Source organism: Macrobrachium rosenbergii, chromosome 6 (assembly GCF_040412425.1).
Source record: "Macrobrachium rosenbergii isolate ZJJX-2024 chromosome 6, ASM4041242v1, whole genome shotgun sequence".
Lineage (NCBI taxonomy): Eukaryota > Metazoa > Arthropoda > Malacostraca > Decapoda > Palaemonidae > Macrobrachium > Macrobrachium rosenbergii.
This window is the reverse complement of record NC_089746.1, coordinates 51,648,683-51,669,011: the sequence shown is the minus strand read 5'-3', so window position 1 is coordinate 51,669,011 and position 20,329 is coordinate 51,648,683. Positions and strand designations below refer to the sequence as shown.

The window sequence follows — 20,329 nt, the reverse complement described above, 5'->3', positions numbered from 1 at the left end:
ACACAGCTGTAGATTGCATATTATTCTCAAAGGTATCTTTTACAGAAGACGAAATCATCTATTTATATTCATCATAAGAGCGAACAGGGAACAATAACGTACGAGTCAGTTTATGCAGATGTATCTGACCAACGATTTTTTTTCTAGATTTTTGAACTTACGATTCCTGCTGACTCTGCAAACAAGAATGATTGCAAATTCCCGGAGTTGATTAGGGGCTGAGTCGGAGGGAATAATGTCCCAGAATCATCTCAGTACAAGTTTGCAGAAAACGCCACATTTTCCTTATTCTGGAGGAACAGAACTGCGGGTAAAAATGCTTTGCGGAGATACCTTGACAGCTAGTGTCTCCCAGTTGGCAAAATATCTCGAGAATGGATGAACCGATATCAGTGAAACTTGGTTAATCCCTTTATGGGATGACCTCCTCCAGTTGACTAACGTTTGGCGGAGGTATGAGTTCTGTTTTTTTTTTTTTTTCGCTTAAGATGAAAGGGATTCAAGCAGTTATAATAAATGACCTTCTAATAAGCAAAACTGAGAGTGACTTTCGTCATACTGTCGACTAGTAAGATAAGTGCTTGTCCATAATTTTTTAAGTTTGGAATTCTCCCTTTACTTCTGTTTTCCTAAGGCTTTCATGCTGTTATGTTCCTCAGAAAGCCAGACCTATCGATCCATTAACCTCTCTTGTATCACATCGGTTTGTATCCCAATTTTTCTATTCCGTCGCTCAGACTCTGCTCAGATAAAAATATAAATGTACATTTTCACCAGCCCTTTCAATTAGATCTCACCCTGTACTAAAAACATCATGTAAAAATATATATAAAAAAAAAGGTTATATATGTCCACCTCCCAGTGACTATTCCCTCAGCTGTACTGGAAGCCGAAAAATACAAAAACTTCAAGAATTGAGTCAACTCCTCTCGCGGGAAATCACGATGAATAAATGCATCTGGTGGCAGTTACTGCCTTGGGTGGGGTGTAGAATGAGGGGGAGGGGGGGAGATAGAGTGTGGGTGGGGGAGGGGAAGAGGAGTGGGTAGCATGGGAAGAGAAAGAGGGTGGTGGACGAAGAAGGAAAATGGTATGTCACGCCTTCATTTATAATGAAAGCTTTTTTTAAGAGTAGAGAATTTTTGAAAGTGATGGTTGAAGGAAGAGAAAGACCATGTGAAAGTGACGGCTACAGTCCAACGAGAGACAGATAGACAGACTTGAGATATGCATGAAAGGATGTTAACAGTCGAAGCAAGGTGAAGAAGATATACGAAAGTTTGTGAAAGTGAGATGTCGGGAAAAATGCATGCAACTGACGGAAACAATGATCCGTAAGGGGAAAGCGTCTCTCTCTCTCTCTCTCTCTCTCTCTCTCTCTCTCTCTCTCTCTCTCTCTCTCTCTCTCTCTCTGTGATTACATTATCACTCATTGTTTGTTCCCATCACTTTTGTGGCAACTGACCTTAAATTCAGGTGATTTTATCTTCGATTGAATCCTAATTTTTAATGATAATTGATTAAATCGTGTTTCTTTTCATTAAACCACGAAGTTTATAACAGGATTCACATAATTGCTTTAATTTCCATGAATATACTTTCTAATTGCATATAGCCTCTTGTCCAGTAGTTAAGAAACAAACACGTAAGATATAAATTCTAAACTATTTATCGTGGAAACTAGTTATAATTCCAATATCATATGATACTCATGACATCAAAACAGAATTTTAGATTAATTATGAATCACAGTTAACAATAATTTTTTAAAAAATTATTACAAAGTGGATGGTAAAATACATACACTTTTATGACATACAAAAAGGAAAATCAAGTGCAAATGGGTAGCATGAACAATTTTGCAATTGCATATTAGGTAGTTTAAAGTGATCAGGTATAGTAATTCCAAATGCATGTCCAGTATAATATTAAAACAGATTTTGCCAGATTTTATTAGGCGTCGGCAAAGATATTTTACTAATTGGTGGGCAACTGATATACATATGAAAAGGCGCCAAAACTCCATCTAGAAATAACAACCGGCGGAAGTCATGATTAGAAGTGGAATTGGAATACAGAATTTAGGCCCAAAGGCCAAGCGCTGGGACGTATGAAATCATTCAGCGCTGACAGAGAAATTGACAGTGTGAAGGTTCGAAAGGTGTAACAGGAGGAAAACCTCCTCACGGTTGCACTATGAAAAAATTGTTTGGAGAAGTTGGAAAGTCAAACGGAAGAAAGCGAATACGAACGGAGGTACAGCAAAAGAAATGAAAGAGGTTGCAGCTAGGGGCCGAAGGGACGCTGCAAAGAACCTCAAGTAATGCCTACAATGCACCGCGTGGGGTGCACTGACGGCACTACTCCCTACGGGGGGTCATGCTTAGAGGGTGATAAATATGTAACTGGCGTGACAAATCAATTGATGGGTGTAAAGACGGTCCAAGTAGTCGTGCACAGATTTTGGTCGCTGTTGCAATAGACCGTGACTGTGTGATTCCCTGGTTGGTAATATTCTCCATGAAGCGTGGAATCAGTCAATCCCCCGTTGTTGTACTTGTAAAGGAGAACTGCTAGACCCTGGAAAAGAGAAAACAAACGGAAATTGATTATTCGTTAATGGTTTTCTCTTGCTAATCTAACTTTCTTTTCATTCAGTTTTCATTTTCCCGTTAAGCTTAGTTAGCAGCATTTTCTTGCAATAAATAATTCCTTCCCTCTACCTGCCTGTATCAGTATTTTTTATTTGCTAAGTCCATCGTAATCATGGTCATTTTTTCCTCTTTGTAGTGATTTTTGGTGAATTCTGACAAATTATATTAAACCTATGGGCTATACCAAACATTCATATCTTGCGTAAAAAAAATACAAACTTACTATTTTATCTTTTCTTTAATAAGAAGTAAGCCCTTTCACTTCCAAATGTTTCGCTTTTGGCCACTATAATAATAAATAATTTATCTATAAGAAAGAATTATTCTTAATGTTAAGGTGCTGCTAATGATTCTGTTTTCACAATTATTGCGGGGATAAAATACCTGCATAGCCGTTAATAATCATCAGTTTATAGTCTCACTTTATAGTCGGTTAGAAATGTGACAACTGTTGGCACCAATATCATTCTTTGACCTGTCTCAGTAATAAGTTTTTTTTACGTTTATCAACTTTCACTAATAGCAAGCTTTTCCTACTCTCTTTTGGTTTTCTGTCAAAGAAAACTATTGCGCTGGCTTTGTCTGTCCGTCCGCACTTTTTCTGTCCTCACTTTTCTGTCCGCCCCCAGATCTTGAAAACTACTGGGGCTAGATAGTTGCAAATTGGTATGTTGATCATCCACCCTCCAATCATCAAACATACCCAATTGCAGCCCTCTAGCCTCAGTAGTTTTTATTTTATTTCAGGTTAAAGTTGGCCATAATCGTGCTTCTGGCAACGATATAGGACAGGCCACCACCGGACCGTGGTCAAATTTTCATGGGCCACGACCCATACTGCATTATGCCGAGACCACCGAAAGATAGATGTATTTTTTGTGGCCTTGATTATACGCTGTACAGAAAACTCGATTGCGCCGACGAAACTTCGGCGCATTTTTTACTTGTTTTCTTAGTAGCCTAACATTGGTGGAATACACTCCTTGCGTGAAACCTCAAAATGTTTGAGCCTAAGCTCAAACCGTTTCGAGGATGCATTCATAGCTAAAATAAAAGCACGATCGTTGTTGAAATAAGAGAAATCGCTCTTGAGAAATTTACCTTACTTGTGGCTTAGCACGGCCTATACAAGGCACGATAACCGTCAATAACTGCTTTTATCTTTATTAAAAATTGCACTTCCAGCCATAAAAACAAGGATTCCACTCAACGAAATATTTATGACATATTTCACTGCCACTATTCGGCCTGTCCCGATCGGTCTAGGAGGCGGCATTTCACGTATTTTACAGCGTTATTTTACAGCCTCCCTTTACAGCGTCTTTTACAGCATCTGCCGAGAGTGACAGTCAGTTACAAGCGTCGGAAGTGCGTGACGCAGCCAGAAGGCTCGGTGGCAATGGAGCAATACGGCGATCTGGAGTATCCACTAAAACAAGTGGCGGGATTGCTGGCATCGCCTGTAAGCGGCCATTATTCGGTGTCTTGTTAAGACCGAGAGACGGAGACAGAGCCCCGTTTTATCGCGTCCTAAAATTTCTATTCGCGGAGCTGCTTCCCTCCGGTTCAATGGGCGGAATGGCAAATCTTTCTTCGGATCGACTTCTCGCGAGGCATTCGTAATGCCCTTCCGAAACCAATCTCCGATTTTGACTGTTTATCTCTTCTTAAAAAGTAATGATCTTCCGTTTTAATTATTTCCTATTTTTTTAATAAATCTTGAGTTTTAATTCTAGAAATATAATCAGTCAGTCATAATTATTAGCAATTAACCCTTTCAGTCACTAGCCTTTTGCAGCAAGCTCTGTCTGTGCCAGAACCAGAGGTGTGACAAGCAATATTTTACTTTGCTTTCTGTCTGCAAGGTTACTATTCGTGCTACGATACTCATTCAGGTGTCATTTTAAAGGAGAATACTTGCACAGTGCTTTAGTGTGATATATTTAAAACGAAAGGTTAAAATAATTCGTTAAAATTCGAAAAATGATTAGTCAGTAAGTCGTTAATGGCCGGGGTTAGATTTCAGAATGATGCGTCATTGCATCACAAGTCACCTATAGTATTAATTCTGCCCTACCAGCAGCGCATTCGCTTTCTATTTAATATATTATTATGGCAGGTTCTCATAGTTTCTGGCAGATTGTTCCCAAGGCTTAATTTATCAGAACGGCTGAATTTATTTTCCATTTTTTCATAAGGCTCATCCATAAGATCAGTTCCTCAAGGAGATGAGAAGATATTGGGCAGTACAAGAAGTAAAGACCAAGGGGACTGGATGCAATGCAAATTTAGGCCAGTGGTACGTTTCTACACGAAAAGTAAGTTACTAAGTCAGCATAAAAAGGAATTACTATGTCAGCATAAAAGGGGGTTACCATGTCAGTATAAAGGGAATTACCATGTCAGCATTTAAAAAAGGGAATTACCATGTCAGCATTTAAAAACGGGAATTACCAAGTCAGCTAAAAAAAGGAAATTATGTCAGCATAAAAGGGAATTATCATGTCAGCTTAAAAAAGGGGAATTACCGTGTCAGCATAAAAATGGAATTACCCTGTCAACATAAAAAGGGCATTGCCATGTCAGCATAAAAATGGAATTACCATGTCAGCATAACGCAGTCACCACTTCAGCATGAAAGGGATAACCCATACCTTCAGGAAAAGTTAATTACCATGTCAGCATAAAAAGGGTATTACCATGTCAGCTTAACGTTACCATGTCAGCATCAAAAGGGAATTACCATGTCAGCATAACCCAATCACCACTTCAGCATGAAAGGGATAACCCATACCTTCATGAAAAGTTAATTACCATGTCAGCATAAACTAGATAATATTACCACGTCAGCATAAAAGGATTACCAATGCCTTCATACAAAGGGAACTACTCTGTCAGCATAACTTAGAGTTACCACACCAGCATAAAAGGGACTACCCATACCTTCATGAGAAGGGAATTACCATGCCAGAAAAATCCAGTTACCATGCCGGATGAAAGGGAATTGCCATGTCATCATAAACTAGTTACACGTCAGCATACAAGAGAATACCATGTCAGCATCGCCTAGAGCTACCATGTCAGCATAAAAGGGAATTACCACGTCAGTATAACCAAGGGTTACTAGGTCAGCACAGGAGTGAGTTAACACCTGTACTGCCCAACTTCCGTCTTGTTCAGATTTACCCTTCAAAAATTGTTCAGTGAATGCTCATTCAGTTTTCTGTTTTGTTCATTTATCACATTAGTTTTATTTCACAGATTCTAACTGCCCTTTTCTGAACGCCTTCGTGATTTCTATTACCGAAAACTGAATTCCCGTTAGCAGCAGGTTCGTTTATGGAAAATAACTCCACAAAAAACATTGCAACTTAAGAATAAACTTCAGAAAATGAGCAAGAAAACCTTAGACCACATTCAAGAAAAAGGTTCAAAATAAGCAAATAACGTACTTCTGCACTCAAGATGTTGGGGTTATTTTGCGAGAAAGTCACTATGGACGAGACGGCTGCGGTGGCGTTGGGGCTCACCCACGCCATAACCTGAAGAAGGAGAAGAAGAAGAGTTGGATGAAAAAGGGGGTGGATTCATTTTAATGTTATCGATCACTTTATAGCTGTAAAGAGCATGAGGGATTTTATGCATTTAGTCCGATGCTATAGATTATATTTATCATATTTTTCCTACTATTAGTTCGTCGCTTAGTACCTGATTGATTAGTAAGCCTTACAGTTACTATGCCATGTTGTGCATGATTAACATGCGTGAGGCCCTACAGGGATATGGTACTAATATGGTACCACATAATTTAAATTTTTAGGACACAGGTGTCCTCTGAGTTAATTTTAATCAGGATATATATATATATATATATATATATATATATATATATATATATATATATATATATATATATATAATATAAGCTACAAATATCATTGACATCGAATTCACTATACCTTGAGAATGACTTATACCCTATAAGGGAATTATAGCTGATAAGCGTTTCTGCCCCCGTTTGGGATTCGAAACGTGAGCCTTTGGTTTAAAAACTTAAGAGAGAGAGAGAGAGAGAGAGAGAGAGAGAGAGAGAGAGAGAGAGAGAGAGACTCACCATGAAGTTCGTCATCGATGAGAAAGAGAAATTCGACAAGTCCGCTGGAGTGACTGAGATGGCAACACTGATGCTAGTACCCGGATGGACTTTACTGGAGTCGATGGTGTTGGAACCTTTGATAAGCACTTCAACTGGGTAGTGATCGCTGATGTCGTCTACCTGAAGTCAAAAGAAAATTGTTTATTTGGCTGATTTCTTTACAGAGAATTCTTACTGAATTTCTCGTCCTTAACACAGTAGCCGTTATCATAATCTGGCGTCTTCCTTATAACACTATTCTCCTCCATCAACATTCATGTTTTTTCCTTTTATCTAAGTTTATGCCCCATACAAGATACGCTTATTAATTAAAAGTATGTAATTTAGCATCATGCTGTGAATGATTTCTTGAACATTTTGGGACATATTCCTTATTATTTAAATATAAAAAGGAGGCTTTATGGATATTTCTACATAGATTATGCAGTAATGAAAAGAACTTTCAACGTAAATGCTTCTAGGAGCAGATACCTTCATTCGCCAATTTTTTTTTTTTTTTCGTGTCATAGCTATCAGTAAACCAAGTTAGCTGTAACGACGAAAATACGAGAATTAAAGTTCCTCATAGGTAAAGACATTGAAATATTATGCAAGACAGGGTGAGTTACACACAAAACTGCAAAAGGTTATTAATCGAGAAGTGGTTAAATTCATTAGGAATTAACTTTGCCTTTTCAGAACTGAGCCCAAGAAAATACATGAAACTATCTTCTCGTTGTAACTGAGATAGAATTACAGAAAGAATAGAAGGTCTGAGAGAGGAAGCATCAGAAACTGCGGTGAATGACCGTTAAAGTACCTGATACTCATAACTTTTGATACGTTAAGTAACAAGTTTGACAGGAGTGTTTAATAATTACTGCTCATATTCTAATGCAAAATTATATATCAGAGGACGAATATCTTTAAAGACATTTGTATATTCATATTTTTCTTGAACCCAAGGGTTATCGAGAAGGATAAATGCTGCGAGAATGAGGCTGACAGGTAGGGGCAAAGAAGAAACAACAAAATCGTCCTGTAACTATAAATAAAATAGTAAAAACTAAGCGCAGGTTAGGACGTAAGGCTTTCGTGCTATCAGCAATCAAGATTTCTTCTCCTTACCAACTTTGACTTTGGAGTAATCTCGTGTAAGCTTAGATTTGGATAAAAAAAAAAAAATGTATCTTACCAATGACGCATTTGTGATCCCCAGTTCCTCGTCGAAATAGTACGCCTGCGCGGTGTTTTCGTAAGTCGCGCCAAGCATTTTGTTTCCAGCTGTTACGATTCTGGAAAGTGGGAGATTATTATAATCCTTATTTTATGCGGCTAAGAACCATTTGGTTACCTAGCAACGGGACCTGCAGCTTATTGTGGAATCCGAACCACATTATGACGAGAAATGAATTTCTATCACCAGAAATAAATTCCTCTAATTCTTCACTGGCCGGACGGAGACTCGAACGCTGGGCCAACAGCGTGCTAACCGAGAGCTCTAACCACCCCTCCAAAGAAGAACTGTGCGTTCTCACTACTATCCTAAGAAACATGTTTCGTTGTCGAAACAGAAATTAAAATGGTCACCAGAAAAATAAAAGGAATATTTGATTATTTTTGAGGAATTAATTATATAATCATAGTTTTATAAATCCTGGAACAAGTTTCTTTCATGGTTCCTCTTTGGCGTGATGTTACGTATATATAAAACCACTTTTTTAACCAATAGCTTTCCTGCAAACATTAAACGTTTCATCTTGACATAATAAAGGACAGTTACTTTTTTTATTATTTCACTACAAGTTATCGTTGACTTTCGAACTAATCGGCATCATTACAAAGGAAATTGATTCAGATATTGATATTTTTTAGATACTGACTTTCAGACATAGACTTACCTATCATACGGACACGTGGTAGCTTCAGTGGTGGTGTCGGCGTGATCGGAAATAAGCCAAGTGAACCGGGAATCGGTGAACAGACGAATTTTTGGATAATCGTTTCCTCCGACGTAAGTGCACCCTGCGTTGAAGTCTCCGGCGATGATGACGTCTGTGAGAAGGAAATTGAGAATTAGATGCCAGTAAACTTAATGGTTAAGAGATCGATTCACTGTCAGCAGCGACGTTTACGAAGAAGCGAGTGTTGTATCGGAGTATTTGATGTAACGGAGTCCTAGGCATGTTTTTCTTCATAACACAGAACAAACATACACACAGATACACACACACACACACACACACACACACATATATATATATATATATATATATATATATATATATATATATATATATATATATATATATATATATATATATATATATATATATATATATATATATATATATATATATATATATATATATATATTTATATATATACATATATGTACAATTATATATATATATATATATATATATATATATATATATTATATATATATACATATATGCGTACGTGTGAAAACAAACAACAAAATACAAAGCATCAAAAACTTTTTCCGTTCTGAAGATTTAATTTCTCTCTCTCTCTCTCTCTCTCTCTCTCTCTCTCTCTCTCTCTCTCTCTCTCTCTCTCTCTCTCTCTGAAATATTTAGAGGAAACCATTTTCAATTTAGTATTGTTTCATATGAACCTACTGTAACAGTTAGTTATCTCAAACGAATTAATTCAGTATTATAAAGTTCTCCAAAACGACCTAAAACATTCCCAGTTAAAATCTAGAAAAACGTTCCCCACTCACCTTCGATACCCGTCCGTTGTTTAAATGTGTCGTAAACATCGACAAGGGCATCTATTTCGGGCACGGCGTCGGACGGTTTGGCGTGAAGCGGTATGAATCCAAACCTGGGCAGGTTACTGTCGAATTTTCCTTCGAAAACGACGATAAACGGCTCGAACTGGAACTTGTCCAGCACCGTATCGTTGTACTGGAACGTGAAATTGACCCTCACGACCGATGGCTTCCAGTAAAAAGCGTATCTGGAAAGAAATGACTAGATTTAATAGCTCAGTCGATAACACCGCTCGTGGTGTTACTGAACGGATGGCTCAGTCGAATAAGACTGTTCATGGTGTGAGTGCAATTCATACTGGCTAATACACACAGGGTTCAGTGACTCTCTGCCTCCAGAGATTTTGGTCTAATGTAATCTCCTCCCAGACATTTATTTTGCATTGATACGGAAAAAATTGCAGTATCAATATCCAACTTTTTTTTCACAGAAGTCTGTGACAGAATATCATTTTCCTCTAATATTCTATTTTGTTTACTTCCTAAAGAATTCTGCACTGCCATGCTCGAGGATAATTAGTCATCAGTTAGAGATTGACCACTAGTCGTATCTACTGCATTTATTTTCTTTATATATACATATATGCACATATATGTGTGTGTATACATAATATATACATAATGTCTGTATTTGCAACTGCGTGAATGCTTGCTTTTGGAGATATATATATATATATATATATATATATATATATATATATATATATATATATATATATATATATATATATATATGTATACATATATATATATATATATATATGCATATATATATGCATACACACACACACACTAAGACCTTCCTACGTAAAATAAATTTTGAATCTCTGCAATACGACGTAACGCACAAACAGAAATATCTTACTGTTCTTGGTAGCTTGTCCTCCCGAGCCTCTTGGAGATGGTAAGGTTATAAGTATTCGTAAGGCCAGAATTTAGGGCGTTCAGAAGAAGCCCGGGAACCACCTCGTCTGCATCCACAACTTCCAGAATCACAATGATGTCGTATCTTCTCATCACCTGAGGAGAGAGAGAAAGGTAGAGGTTAGTTACAGAAAAGGAACAACGGACGCCATCGAACATCTGCCGGTTGGGGCGTGGGGCCAGCAACCTCATCCTAGAATATACTTCCTGACGCTTGGAAAGGTAGTGCCCTCTGCAGCTACACATTCTGTGAGTCGTGTAAATAAAGAATGATCTCTTTTAAAAGGTTATGACCTGAAAGCATTTAGCAGTTATATTAATGTTCTTATGGTATTAAGAATGGAAACGAATTTTATTTAATATTTGGAAGTGACTGACCTTATCCAAGGCCCGATTTTTCAGTTTTCTGTTATTATTATTAATTCGCGTCGTCCTGTGGAGAAATGTTTTTGAAAAACTTATCTAGATCTATCTAAATCTGAGGAAAGAATGTCGTATAACTGTTTTGGAAAGATAGTGAGTGTTTTCAGAGAGAGAGAGAGAGAGAGAGAGAGAGAGAGAGAGAGAAGAGAACCTGAAGAAGAAATAGAGAGAGAAACAGATAGACAGAGAGAGAGAGAGAGAGAAAGATTTGACGAAGGAAGAGAGAGAGAGAACGAAGACTTGACGAAGAAATAGAGAGAGAAACAGATAGACAGAGAGAGCAGACTTGTCGAAGGAAGAGAGAGAGATAGAGAAGACTTGATGAAGAAATAGAGAGAGAAACAGATAGACATAGAGAGAGAAGACTTGACGAAGGAAGAGAGAGAGAGAGAGAGAAGACTTAACGAAGAAATAGTGAGAGAAACAGATAGACAGAGAGAGGGAGAAGACTTGACGAAGGAACAGAGAGAGAGAGAGAGAGAGTCAGACAGACAAATAGAGAGAAAAGACCTGACGAAGAAATATGGCAGACATACAGAAATACGGACAAACATATTTGTCTTCCAAAAGGCTATTGAGCAAAAGCCCTCCTCCACCAGAATTTTGCTATGAATAAAGCAGATCAATTGCATACCCTACCGTTCATATTATAAGCATAAAACCATCAACCATTACAACATACAAGGGACTTATTTTAGACAAAGACTCTTAGCTTTGCCAGCGAGTGTCCCTGATGAAGAATTCAGGAGCGGAGTTCCACGCCGAGCAATAAATAAAAAGACGGACTAAACCGAATCTATTCTAAACTCCCATTGTTCATAATTCAGCTGGAATTCCTGATTGAGGGTTGAAATTGAGTTCCAGGAGCTCTGTCTATTGTTTCTTCTTCTGGAAAACCTGAAATTGAATCTTCTCCTCCCTCCCTGGAATTTGGCCACAGTAAGAGAGAGAGAGAGAGAGAGAGAGAGATAGAAGTCTTTTAATATGTTTACTTATATATATAGATATATCTACTGTATATTATTAATATACATATACATGTATGTATATATGTATTAATATATATGTATATATATTTGTGTGTATATATATATTATACACTGTATATAGGTAGATACACACATATACACACATATATATATATATGTATATATATATATATATATATATATATATATATATATATATATATATATTTATATATATATATATATATATATATATATATATATATATATATATATATATATATATATATATATATATATATATATATATATATATATATATATATATATATATATATATATATATATAGCACTGTGGGACAGGACACTTAATAGCCTTCTCTTATCCGGGAAGTCCTTAGTGAATGAGATATTGAAGAATGAAGGCCGGGAGAGTAATGGCAACCGAGAAAATGGAAAAACAAAAATAAAAATAGGAAACAGAAAACCAAAAAATCCAAAGAGTAAAAAAAGTGTCTGTTATTACCTGCACGATTTTTGCGACGACTTCCGGTTTCCCCATCTTCGTTGGGCCAAATCGCTGCAGATTCCAAGTCCCAACTCGGACGGGATTTTGGACAGTCCCAGTTCCCTGCGCAGTGCCGAAGGCGGCGAGGATGACTACGAGGGCAAAAGGTGACCAGCCCATCGTCGTGTGGTAAATATTTCCCTGAAATCAAATTCGTCTCGATAGTATGCGTCAGTATACTCAAGGAGACCTTGATATTTTCTTAAATTATCTGCGATTTAGAAAATAAATAACGATAAAGACAAATAAAGATAAATTGTCATTGGGTTATTAGGTCACACTGATAGAGGAACAATTCTGTGATATGTTGAATACAGGAACATCTATGATATTTTCTTAAACTACCTGCGATTTTAAAAAAAAATGAATAACGATAAAGATAAATAAAGATAAAGTGACATTGTTTCATTAAGTCACACTGATAAAGGAACAATTCTGTGATATGTTCAATACTGGAAAATTTATGATGTTTTCTCAGACTATCTGCGATTTAAAAGAAAAATAAATAACTATAAAGATAAATAAAGATAAACTTTCATTGTTTCATTAAGTCACACCGATAAAGGAACAATTCTGTGGTATGTTCAATACAGGAACATTTATGATATTTTCTTCAGCTACCTGCGATTTAAAAAAAAAATAACGATCAAGATAAAGTGTCATTGGGTTAATAAGTCACACTGATAAAGGAAAAATTCTGTGATGTGTTGAATACAGGAACATTTATGATATTTTCTTCAACGACATGCGATTCAAACAATAAATAAAGATAAAAATGAATAAAGTGTTATTGTTTTATTAAGTCATACTGACAGAGGAATAATTCTGTGATATGTTGAATACAGAAACATTTATAATTAAGTAAATTATAAATGCATTTTCAGCTTACGTATGAACGGCGCTAATGATAAATTTGTTAAAAAAAATCTACCAAAAATGTGTACGTATCAACGATGCTTATGATGATGTATTTCTAAACACGTGACCTAAATATTTTTTGTTTAGTAATTTTACTTTAAGTTTGCTAATCATATATCGACACCTCACCTTGAATTTCAGAATGGACCTGCCAGGTGTGGGAGCACAGGTGTTGCAGAAATAATCATCCGAAAAAATTATATGAAATAGTCTTTGTCCCTCAATTATATAAAGGAACTTGATGTAGGCGTTTGTTTTCTGCTGTTACAGCCGTTACAGGTGTTGTTACTGGTTTTGAATTCGGGCAGCTTATCACACAGGTTTCAGTTGTAACACAAGTGAAGCAATTTTCCAATTGAAGCAATTTTCCAATTTTCTACGATTCAGAACGGAAGTGCTCTTACGCTATGAACTGGCAAGTCAGGAAAAATCTTCTTAAACGTATTTCTCTACTGATGGAAGTGAAAATCCGTGAGATAGGTGATAGTGGTTTTACTAAAACTCTATGAGAACGACATGACACTTTTAACAAAGAAGCTGAATAATATAGTACTGATTCCCATCGACCACTAATTAGGTTGTATATGCAAATAAACAAATGAAAAGCGATTTTGAGTTACTAGTTTATTTTGTCGAAAATGATGTGATCCCAATGATAATTAATTCAGTCAAAATTACTAGCAAGCCGCGTGGATTCACCAAAACCTGTCGGCAATGTCAGTCTTAGTTGGGTCCTGTTAAAATAAAGTACTCTCCAGAAACAGAAATTCTGCACTTAAATCTTCATTGTTCTTTACAAGAATAAATGACGAGCTCTGAGCATTGACATATATGTCAGAAGGCTCAGCTCACTCGTGGTTGTCAGTTTGTAAACAAGGCATGGATTACTTATGCACGCGACAAAGAAAAGTGACCTATTGTCAAATGCGTGTTTTCATATATCTATATATTTCGTCATTGTCATTTGGAAATATTGTTCAGCTTCCATTTTTGGATATGGCACCTGCACCCTCATCATCATGTACTGTTTAATTTTACGTAAACGAGACTCGGTGCAAAACTCGAAAATATATTTTTAAAAGTCACTCTACTTTACTTGATTAATTTTACATTAACGGAACTTGGGGTTAAATATTAATGAATTTGATGACCTGGGTTATAGATTCGAGTGATTCCAACAGCCGAGAAATTTGTGGGGTTCTTGCTGTGCTTTTCCCCTATGAAGATTTTCGTGAAATATTTCCAACAAGAAAAAGAAAACAGTTGACGTGGTCGAGAGAGAGAGAGAGAGAGAGAGAGAATCTTGAACGAAACCATAGCAAAAGAACCGTCATTTCCAGAAATCTTTTGTAGTGAATAAATAAGCCATAGCCCCAGCGTATCAAGAAACTGAATGGAAACGAAATTCTCGAGGGGGGAAAAAATAATCGAGGTGGTATTCGTCCACTATTTCTCTTTTCGCTTTGACAAGTAAAAGGGATGTCGAAAGAGCCTCTTCAGCTGCAGTTCTCAGACGTTTCCATCAGGAAGGTTTCATTAGCGGGTTTAATTGCCTCTTTTAAGGAGTTAATGAGATATGAGAGGGGACATTAAAGTAAGAAGGATTCCTTATGGAAAAATACGCAAATACTAAAAGATGGAAGGCCTTTTTCATTCCGGCTCGTCTTCATAAAGGTAAAGGTAAAACTAATTTGTTTAATTAACGCTGTTGCCTCAAGTGACTGAAACTCAGACGTGTATGTATGTATTTATGTATGTATATATATATATATATATATATATATATATATATATATATATATATATATATATATATACTGTATATATATATGTATGTATATATACACTATATATATATATATATATATATATATGCGTGTGTATGTATTTATATACATATATGAATACTTTTGTACAAAAAGCTATCACTTTAACTTCTCATCTTAGGCGAACATCTTTTGTGTTTTAAAAAGCCATTTATTTTTTCTCTCATATCAACATTTCAGTCTCTCCTCATTTACCTCCAAAGAACTCTGCGTACGCTTAATATCTCAACAGCTATTTAATTCTCTCGGATGGTCGGATTTGCTGCGCAATAGCTTCTGGACGTCAACTATCAGCGACACTGCAGCAGCTGTACGTACAGCACATTTCGAAAGATGATTTCAGGTTTAAAAGTCACAGGTGCGGATTCACCGCGACAGATAAGTTATCGGATTTACTTGATGCCGCTGTAATGGCTTTTCATCCAGGTTATGATTTTATGAACTGGACGTAATCTGGCTTATGGTCCCTTCTGTCAACGGAGGAGAGAGGGTGTTTGCCAGATTTATTTCCACGCAACCTGTTTTGTGATTTATTTAGCACAAATTTATCAAAAGGAACTCTACATTGAAAAAGACTAATTAGATTATTAAAATGAAAGCTAGATTTGAAGGTCTTAAGAAAGCAAGGATGTTCCTTTAGGTTCGTAACACTACACACACACACACACACACACATATATACATCTATCTATCTATCTATCTATCTATCTATCTATCTATCTATATATATATATATATATATATATATATATATATATATATATATATATATATATATATATATGTATATATATACATACATACAGGTGGACCACAGGGAAATATTAAATTCTCAGCATAAATCCTATCTGGCTTCTTCTTTAGTATTTCTAATATGTCTTAGAAAGTACTGATACATAAAGTGGAAGTTTATAATATATATATATATATATATATATATATATATATATATATATATATATATATATATATATATATATATATATATATATATATATGTCAGAGTGACAAACGAACATGCAGTGTACAAACGAACATACAGTTAGTTGGGACAAACAGTTACAGCTGTTAAGTAGCTCAAAAAGAGAGGAGCAGTAAACTCATTAGCATTTGAGGTCTGTACTCTATTCACAGATCTTGTTTATATATGCAGGTGTGCTCATATACTTTCTCTGGTCCCATGCCAACTGTCTTCCTCAAAATCTGTACAATTTACATATTTCTTTTTAAATAAGCGTATTGGGTTTATACATTCCTTGGCTGATATTCATATTCTGTGAGATTTTTTTTCTTTAAATAAATGATAAAAATTGTATCAGGATCTTCAACGAAACCACGAAAATAAAATAAATTTGCTGATCTAAAGAACCACTTGGACCACCAGCGCCAATCAGGAAAATGTCGTCAACCTGTTGAACAAAAGCCTGGATGTAAATTTGACTTGTGCCTTAGGCTATGTGACTGAATTTAGCTTTGTCCTCTAGTGCATTGAATGGCGTTGAAATAGCTAAACGAATCTCAAATTAGGAAAAGTATAGTGACATTGCCAATGAGGACGCCAACATGATCAAGAGATATTGTTTATGCAAATATGAGACAGCCATTCACTCCAAATGTCCCCAAAAAATTTCACGGTAGCCATCAGTGAATTGAAAAGCGATAAAAATATACGCATGACGAAATCTGACAAATCTAGTGCACTAGTAATTTTAAATAAAAGTGAAAATATTGAAAAAATGAATAATCTTTTGAGCGATGAAAATATGTACAAAGAACTAAATAAAAATCTCACACTGAGTATGTACAGCAGTTTCAGTAAAAAAAAAAAAAGTTAAAGAACTATTAAAAAGAAATGAAAACCTGATATAAAGACTGAGTGTGACTTCACCATCATTACCGCATTTGTAGGAGTGTTCAAAACTCATAAAGCCAATTTTTCCGCTTGAGCAATTATTAGTTCCGCTGGTTCTGCCTCATAAAATTTAGCAAAATACTTTGTTGATATTCTTAACCCACTGAGTGGCACAATTTCTGATGCTAATATACAGTACAGTGTAGACTTGATAAATAGAATAAGTAATGTACAGATTAACAGTGAATTTAAAGGACAGTGTAAACTTGGTGAATAGATTAAATAATGTACAGATTAATAGTGTATCCAGGCTTGTGACTTTTGATGTAGAATCATTATGCAAAAGTTACCTATTAATGACCTGTTAGAAACTTTATCAGACACGTAAGAGAGCAGGCAGCAGGGTTTACCATTTTCCACGAACACTTTGATGGAAATCATTAAAATATGTGTAAAAAATGTAAATTTCAGTTTAGCGGGAGATTTTACCCTCATAATTTTACTATGGCTATGGGTAACCATTTTTCTTCAGTTTTGAGAAATTTGCATAGGGAATTTTTTTTTAAAGCAGAATATTAAACAAATTGATTCGACGCAATGTAATATAGTTCCGGTATATTGACGACATAATATGTATTTAGCCAAGGAACGAAAATTCATATACTTTCTTTGGTAAACCGTAGCTAGAAAATGACGGTAGCCTACAAAGGTGGATCGCCTAACACACGGAAGTAATGATGGGTTTAATATACTGTGTGTGAAGAAATTCTACCAATATTTCAGCCTATGCACAATTTTACTCAAGGTTAAGAATAGTTAAGAAACCAGTCTCCACATCCAGGATTTTCAGAGCATGACATATATATGGCCCTGAGAATATTGATGATGAAATAGATGAAATTAGGAATGCAGGAAAGAAAGTAAAACATCCCGATTCTGCATTAGAAAATGCATTATTACGAGCGGAAAAATATGTCTTTTTATGATAACAACAGGAAAACCTACAACACAAAAAAACTGCTTGTACTGTACTACCATATAATAATGATTTCAAAGATATTCCCCATCTCCTGAAGATCCATCTCTTCACAAAGCATGTAAGAATACTGATACGATGAAACAAGCATTTATGTAGAACTTTCCCGACAATCCTGACGAATGTATACCTCAAATCCTTTACAAATTATGAGGCAACTTTTATATTTGCTAGAGTGGAAAGTCATTGGGAAAGAGAATGGAACAGCATACAGACTCTGTAAGATATGCACAGGTGAACAGTGAGCTTTTCGTACATGTTACTGAAAAATCTTACAATCAATTATGCAGGGCAAAAAAGCGAGTCAATTTTTATAAAAGAAATCTTCCGCATTAGCCAAGGCAAGTATCAACTTGATCAGTTGATATCAAAAGAAATATGTAAAGTGCATAGATTTTAAGACAGGTAATTGGCATGGACAGGTATAAAGGTGGGAGCCACCTGCATAGGCAAACAAATTTGCAAATAGAATAATTAACCTCAGACTCTAATGAATTCACAGCTCCACGTTACTGACCTTGCCAGGTGTTAATATTTGATTTCCAACGAGCTGTACGTTCGTTTTGTAGTGTCTTTCTAGTATATGTAGTGTAAATTTCTACCATTATATATTAGTCCTCTGAAAATGTCCTAGATATAAAGTCGAAACCAGTCAGTGATTATACCCAGTGTTTCATTTTCGCCTTTGTGCATGCGCATTATTCATTTATATATATATATACACACATATCACGTGTCAGTCGTTACTAATTATGGCATATATATATGTATTTAATGTCTTGATTGGTAAGGCATTTGTGTATATATACATACATATATATGTATATATAGAAATATATGTATTATATATAATATATGTATATATACATATATAATCTTATGTCGTTAATAATAAAGGCATTGTATATACACACATAATCATGTCACAACAATACACACATTGTATATACATATATATATATATATATATATATATATATATATATATATATATATATATATATATATATATACTCTGTATATATATGTAACATAAAATGAGTGTGCGTGCTTTATAGGTCTGTGTTTATGTATAAGTCATTCCAAAGAGTGGAAATCTCCGAAAACTTAATGAGCATGTAGAAGAAGTTTGAGCAGAAAGGGTGTCGGTTAGCTACGAGTATGTCGTTCATACTTGCCTTCTGTTTACCTTTCCAAGCTCACGAAAAGACGACGATTTCCCCTCCTCAGATGAGCACAGGACAAACAGCCGAGACAAATGCCAACTGATGAATGAGAACCATGAGAATCGATGAATGGACCAAGGAATTAGAAGCTGTGTGTTAGTGAGTTCGTCACGCCATTTTTCCCACCTGTACCTTTACTTGCTGCTCACACAGATGTTTACCTGACCGCGGATATCTGATAACTGATCCATGCGTGGGCGACGTTGGAGTTCCAGGAAAAATCAGATAAAATAGACCAGAGAAATAAAGTTTTAGCAGTCTGTCATTTAACGCAGTTGATTCCATTTTGCATTTCATTTTTATATTTCAAGGGATTTTATAGGTCTTTCCCTATTACTATCCGTGTTCATCACGAATTTATTTTCTTCTCTGTCTTTTCCTTTTTAGCTAGTTTTTCGTACGCGGTCCTATCCAGGGTATTAATTTATTTTTTTTTTCTAATATGTGAGATCTCTTCTTTCTGTATTTCCCTTTGCCTCCCCTTACTTCTTCCTAATGAAAACCATATTTTTTGGAATCTTGAATTTCAAGTCAATGGCCCCTGCGGGCTTGTTCCATATGAATAGGGTCCATCCTCTGAGTAAGAAAAATAATGAGTCTTTAATGAAGCCAATTTTGACAAGCCGTCATTTTGTCAAGCTTCTTCTGGAACTCAATGTTTCGCTTGTTCTTATCTCAGCTATCAAAACTGTTCGTGATCAGACGAAACTTATAATACTATATTGTTCACTGTTAGTAAGACGATTTCCCCTCCTATACTTCACAGTACCACATTTCTACAAAATTTCTGTAACTTTCGAATAATCTTCGAGAATCAGAAATTTCTGCGTCCCCGATAAGAGCATCTGAAACTTGAAAGTAAACAGCAGAACGTGTCAGCAAGATATCCCTTGTACTTCAAGCACCTCTCACAGATCAACAAGGAGTTTATTCCTCATGCAGAGTGTTCTTCCTTTATTTGAGGAGGATCTCGTTTCCCTTTCCTTTTCGAAAAACTCG

The 20,329-nt window shown here is 35.7% G+C and overlaps 1 protein-coding gene across 2 annotated transcripts; it reads right to left on the bottom strand.

The window, feature by feature from the left end:
* Nucleotides 1-1,653: 1,653 nt before the first annotated feature.
* LOC136839556 (deoxyribonuclease-1-like) lies at nucleotides 1,654-19,452 on the bottom strand. Of its 2 annotated transcripts, none has more exons than XM_067105807.1 (9): nucleotides 19,294-19,452; nucleotides 12,431-12,613; nucleotides 10,455-10,609; nucleotides 9,539-9,777; nucleotides 8,691-8,844; nucleotides 7,985-8,084; nucleotides 6,769-6,930; nucleotides 6,107-6,196; nucleotides 1,654-2,580 (listed from the first exon to the last, which is right to left on the bottom strand). In XM_067105807.1, the coding sequence occupies exons 2-9, from the start codon at nucleotides 12,590-12,592 to the stop codon at nucleotides 2,419-2,421; spliced, it is 1,224 nt and encodes a 407-aa protein (XP_066961908.1). In that variant the 5' UTR covers nucleotides 12,593-12,613; nucleotides 19,294-19,452; the 3' UTR covers nucleotides 1,654-2,418. The 2 variants fall into 2 exon arrangements, with proteins under 2 accessions (XP_066961908.1, XP_066961907.1); XM_067105806.1 differs by having other exon boundaries at nucleotides 19,283-19,421.
* Nucleotides 19,453-20,329: the final 877 nt, after the last annotated feature.

Excerpts from the sequence above, each read along its gene's own strand:
- LOC136839556 (XM_067105807.1), bottom strand. The coding sequence starts at position 12,592 with ATGGGCTGGTCACCTTTTGCCCTCGTAGTCATCCTCGCCGCCTTCGGC. Across the intron at positions 10,610-12,430 it reads TCGTCGCAAAAATCGTGCAG|GTGATGAGAAGATACGACAT; the intron begins GTAATAACAGAC and ends CTCTCTCCTCAG. Across the intron at positions 8,845-9,538 it reads ACAACGGACGGGTATCGAAG|ACGTCATCATCGCCGGAGAC; the intron begins GTGAGTGGGGAA and ends TCCTTCTCACAG.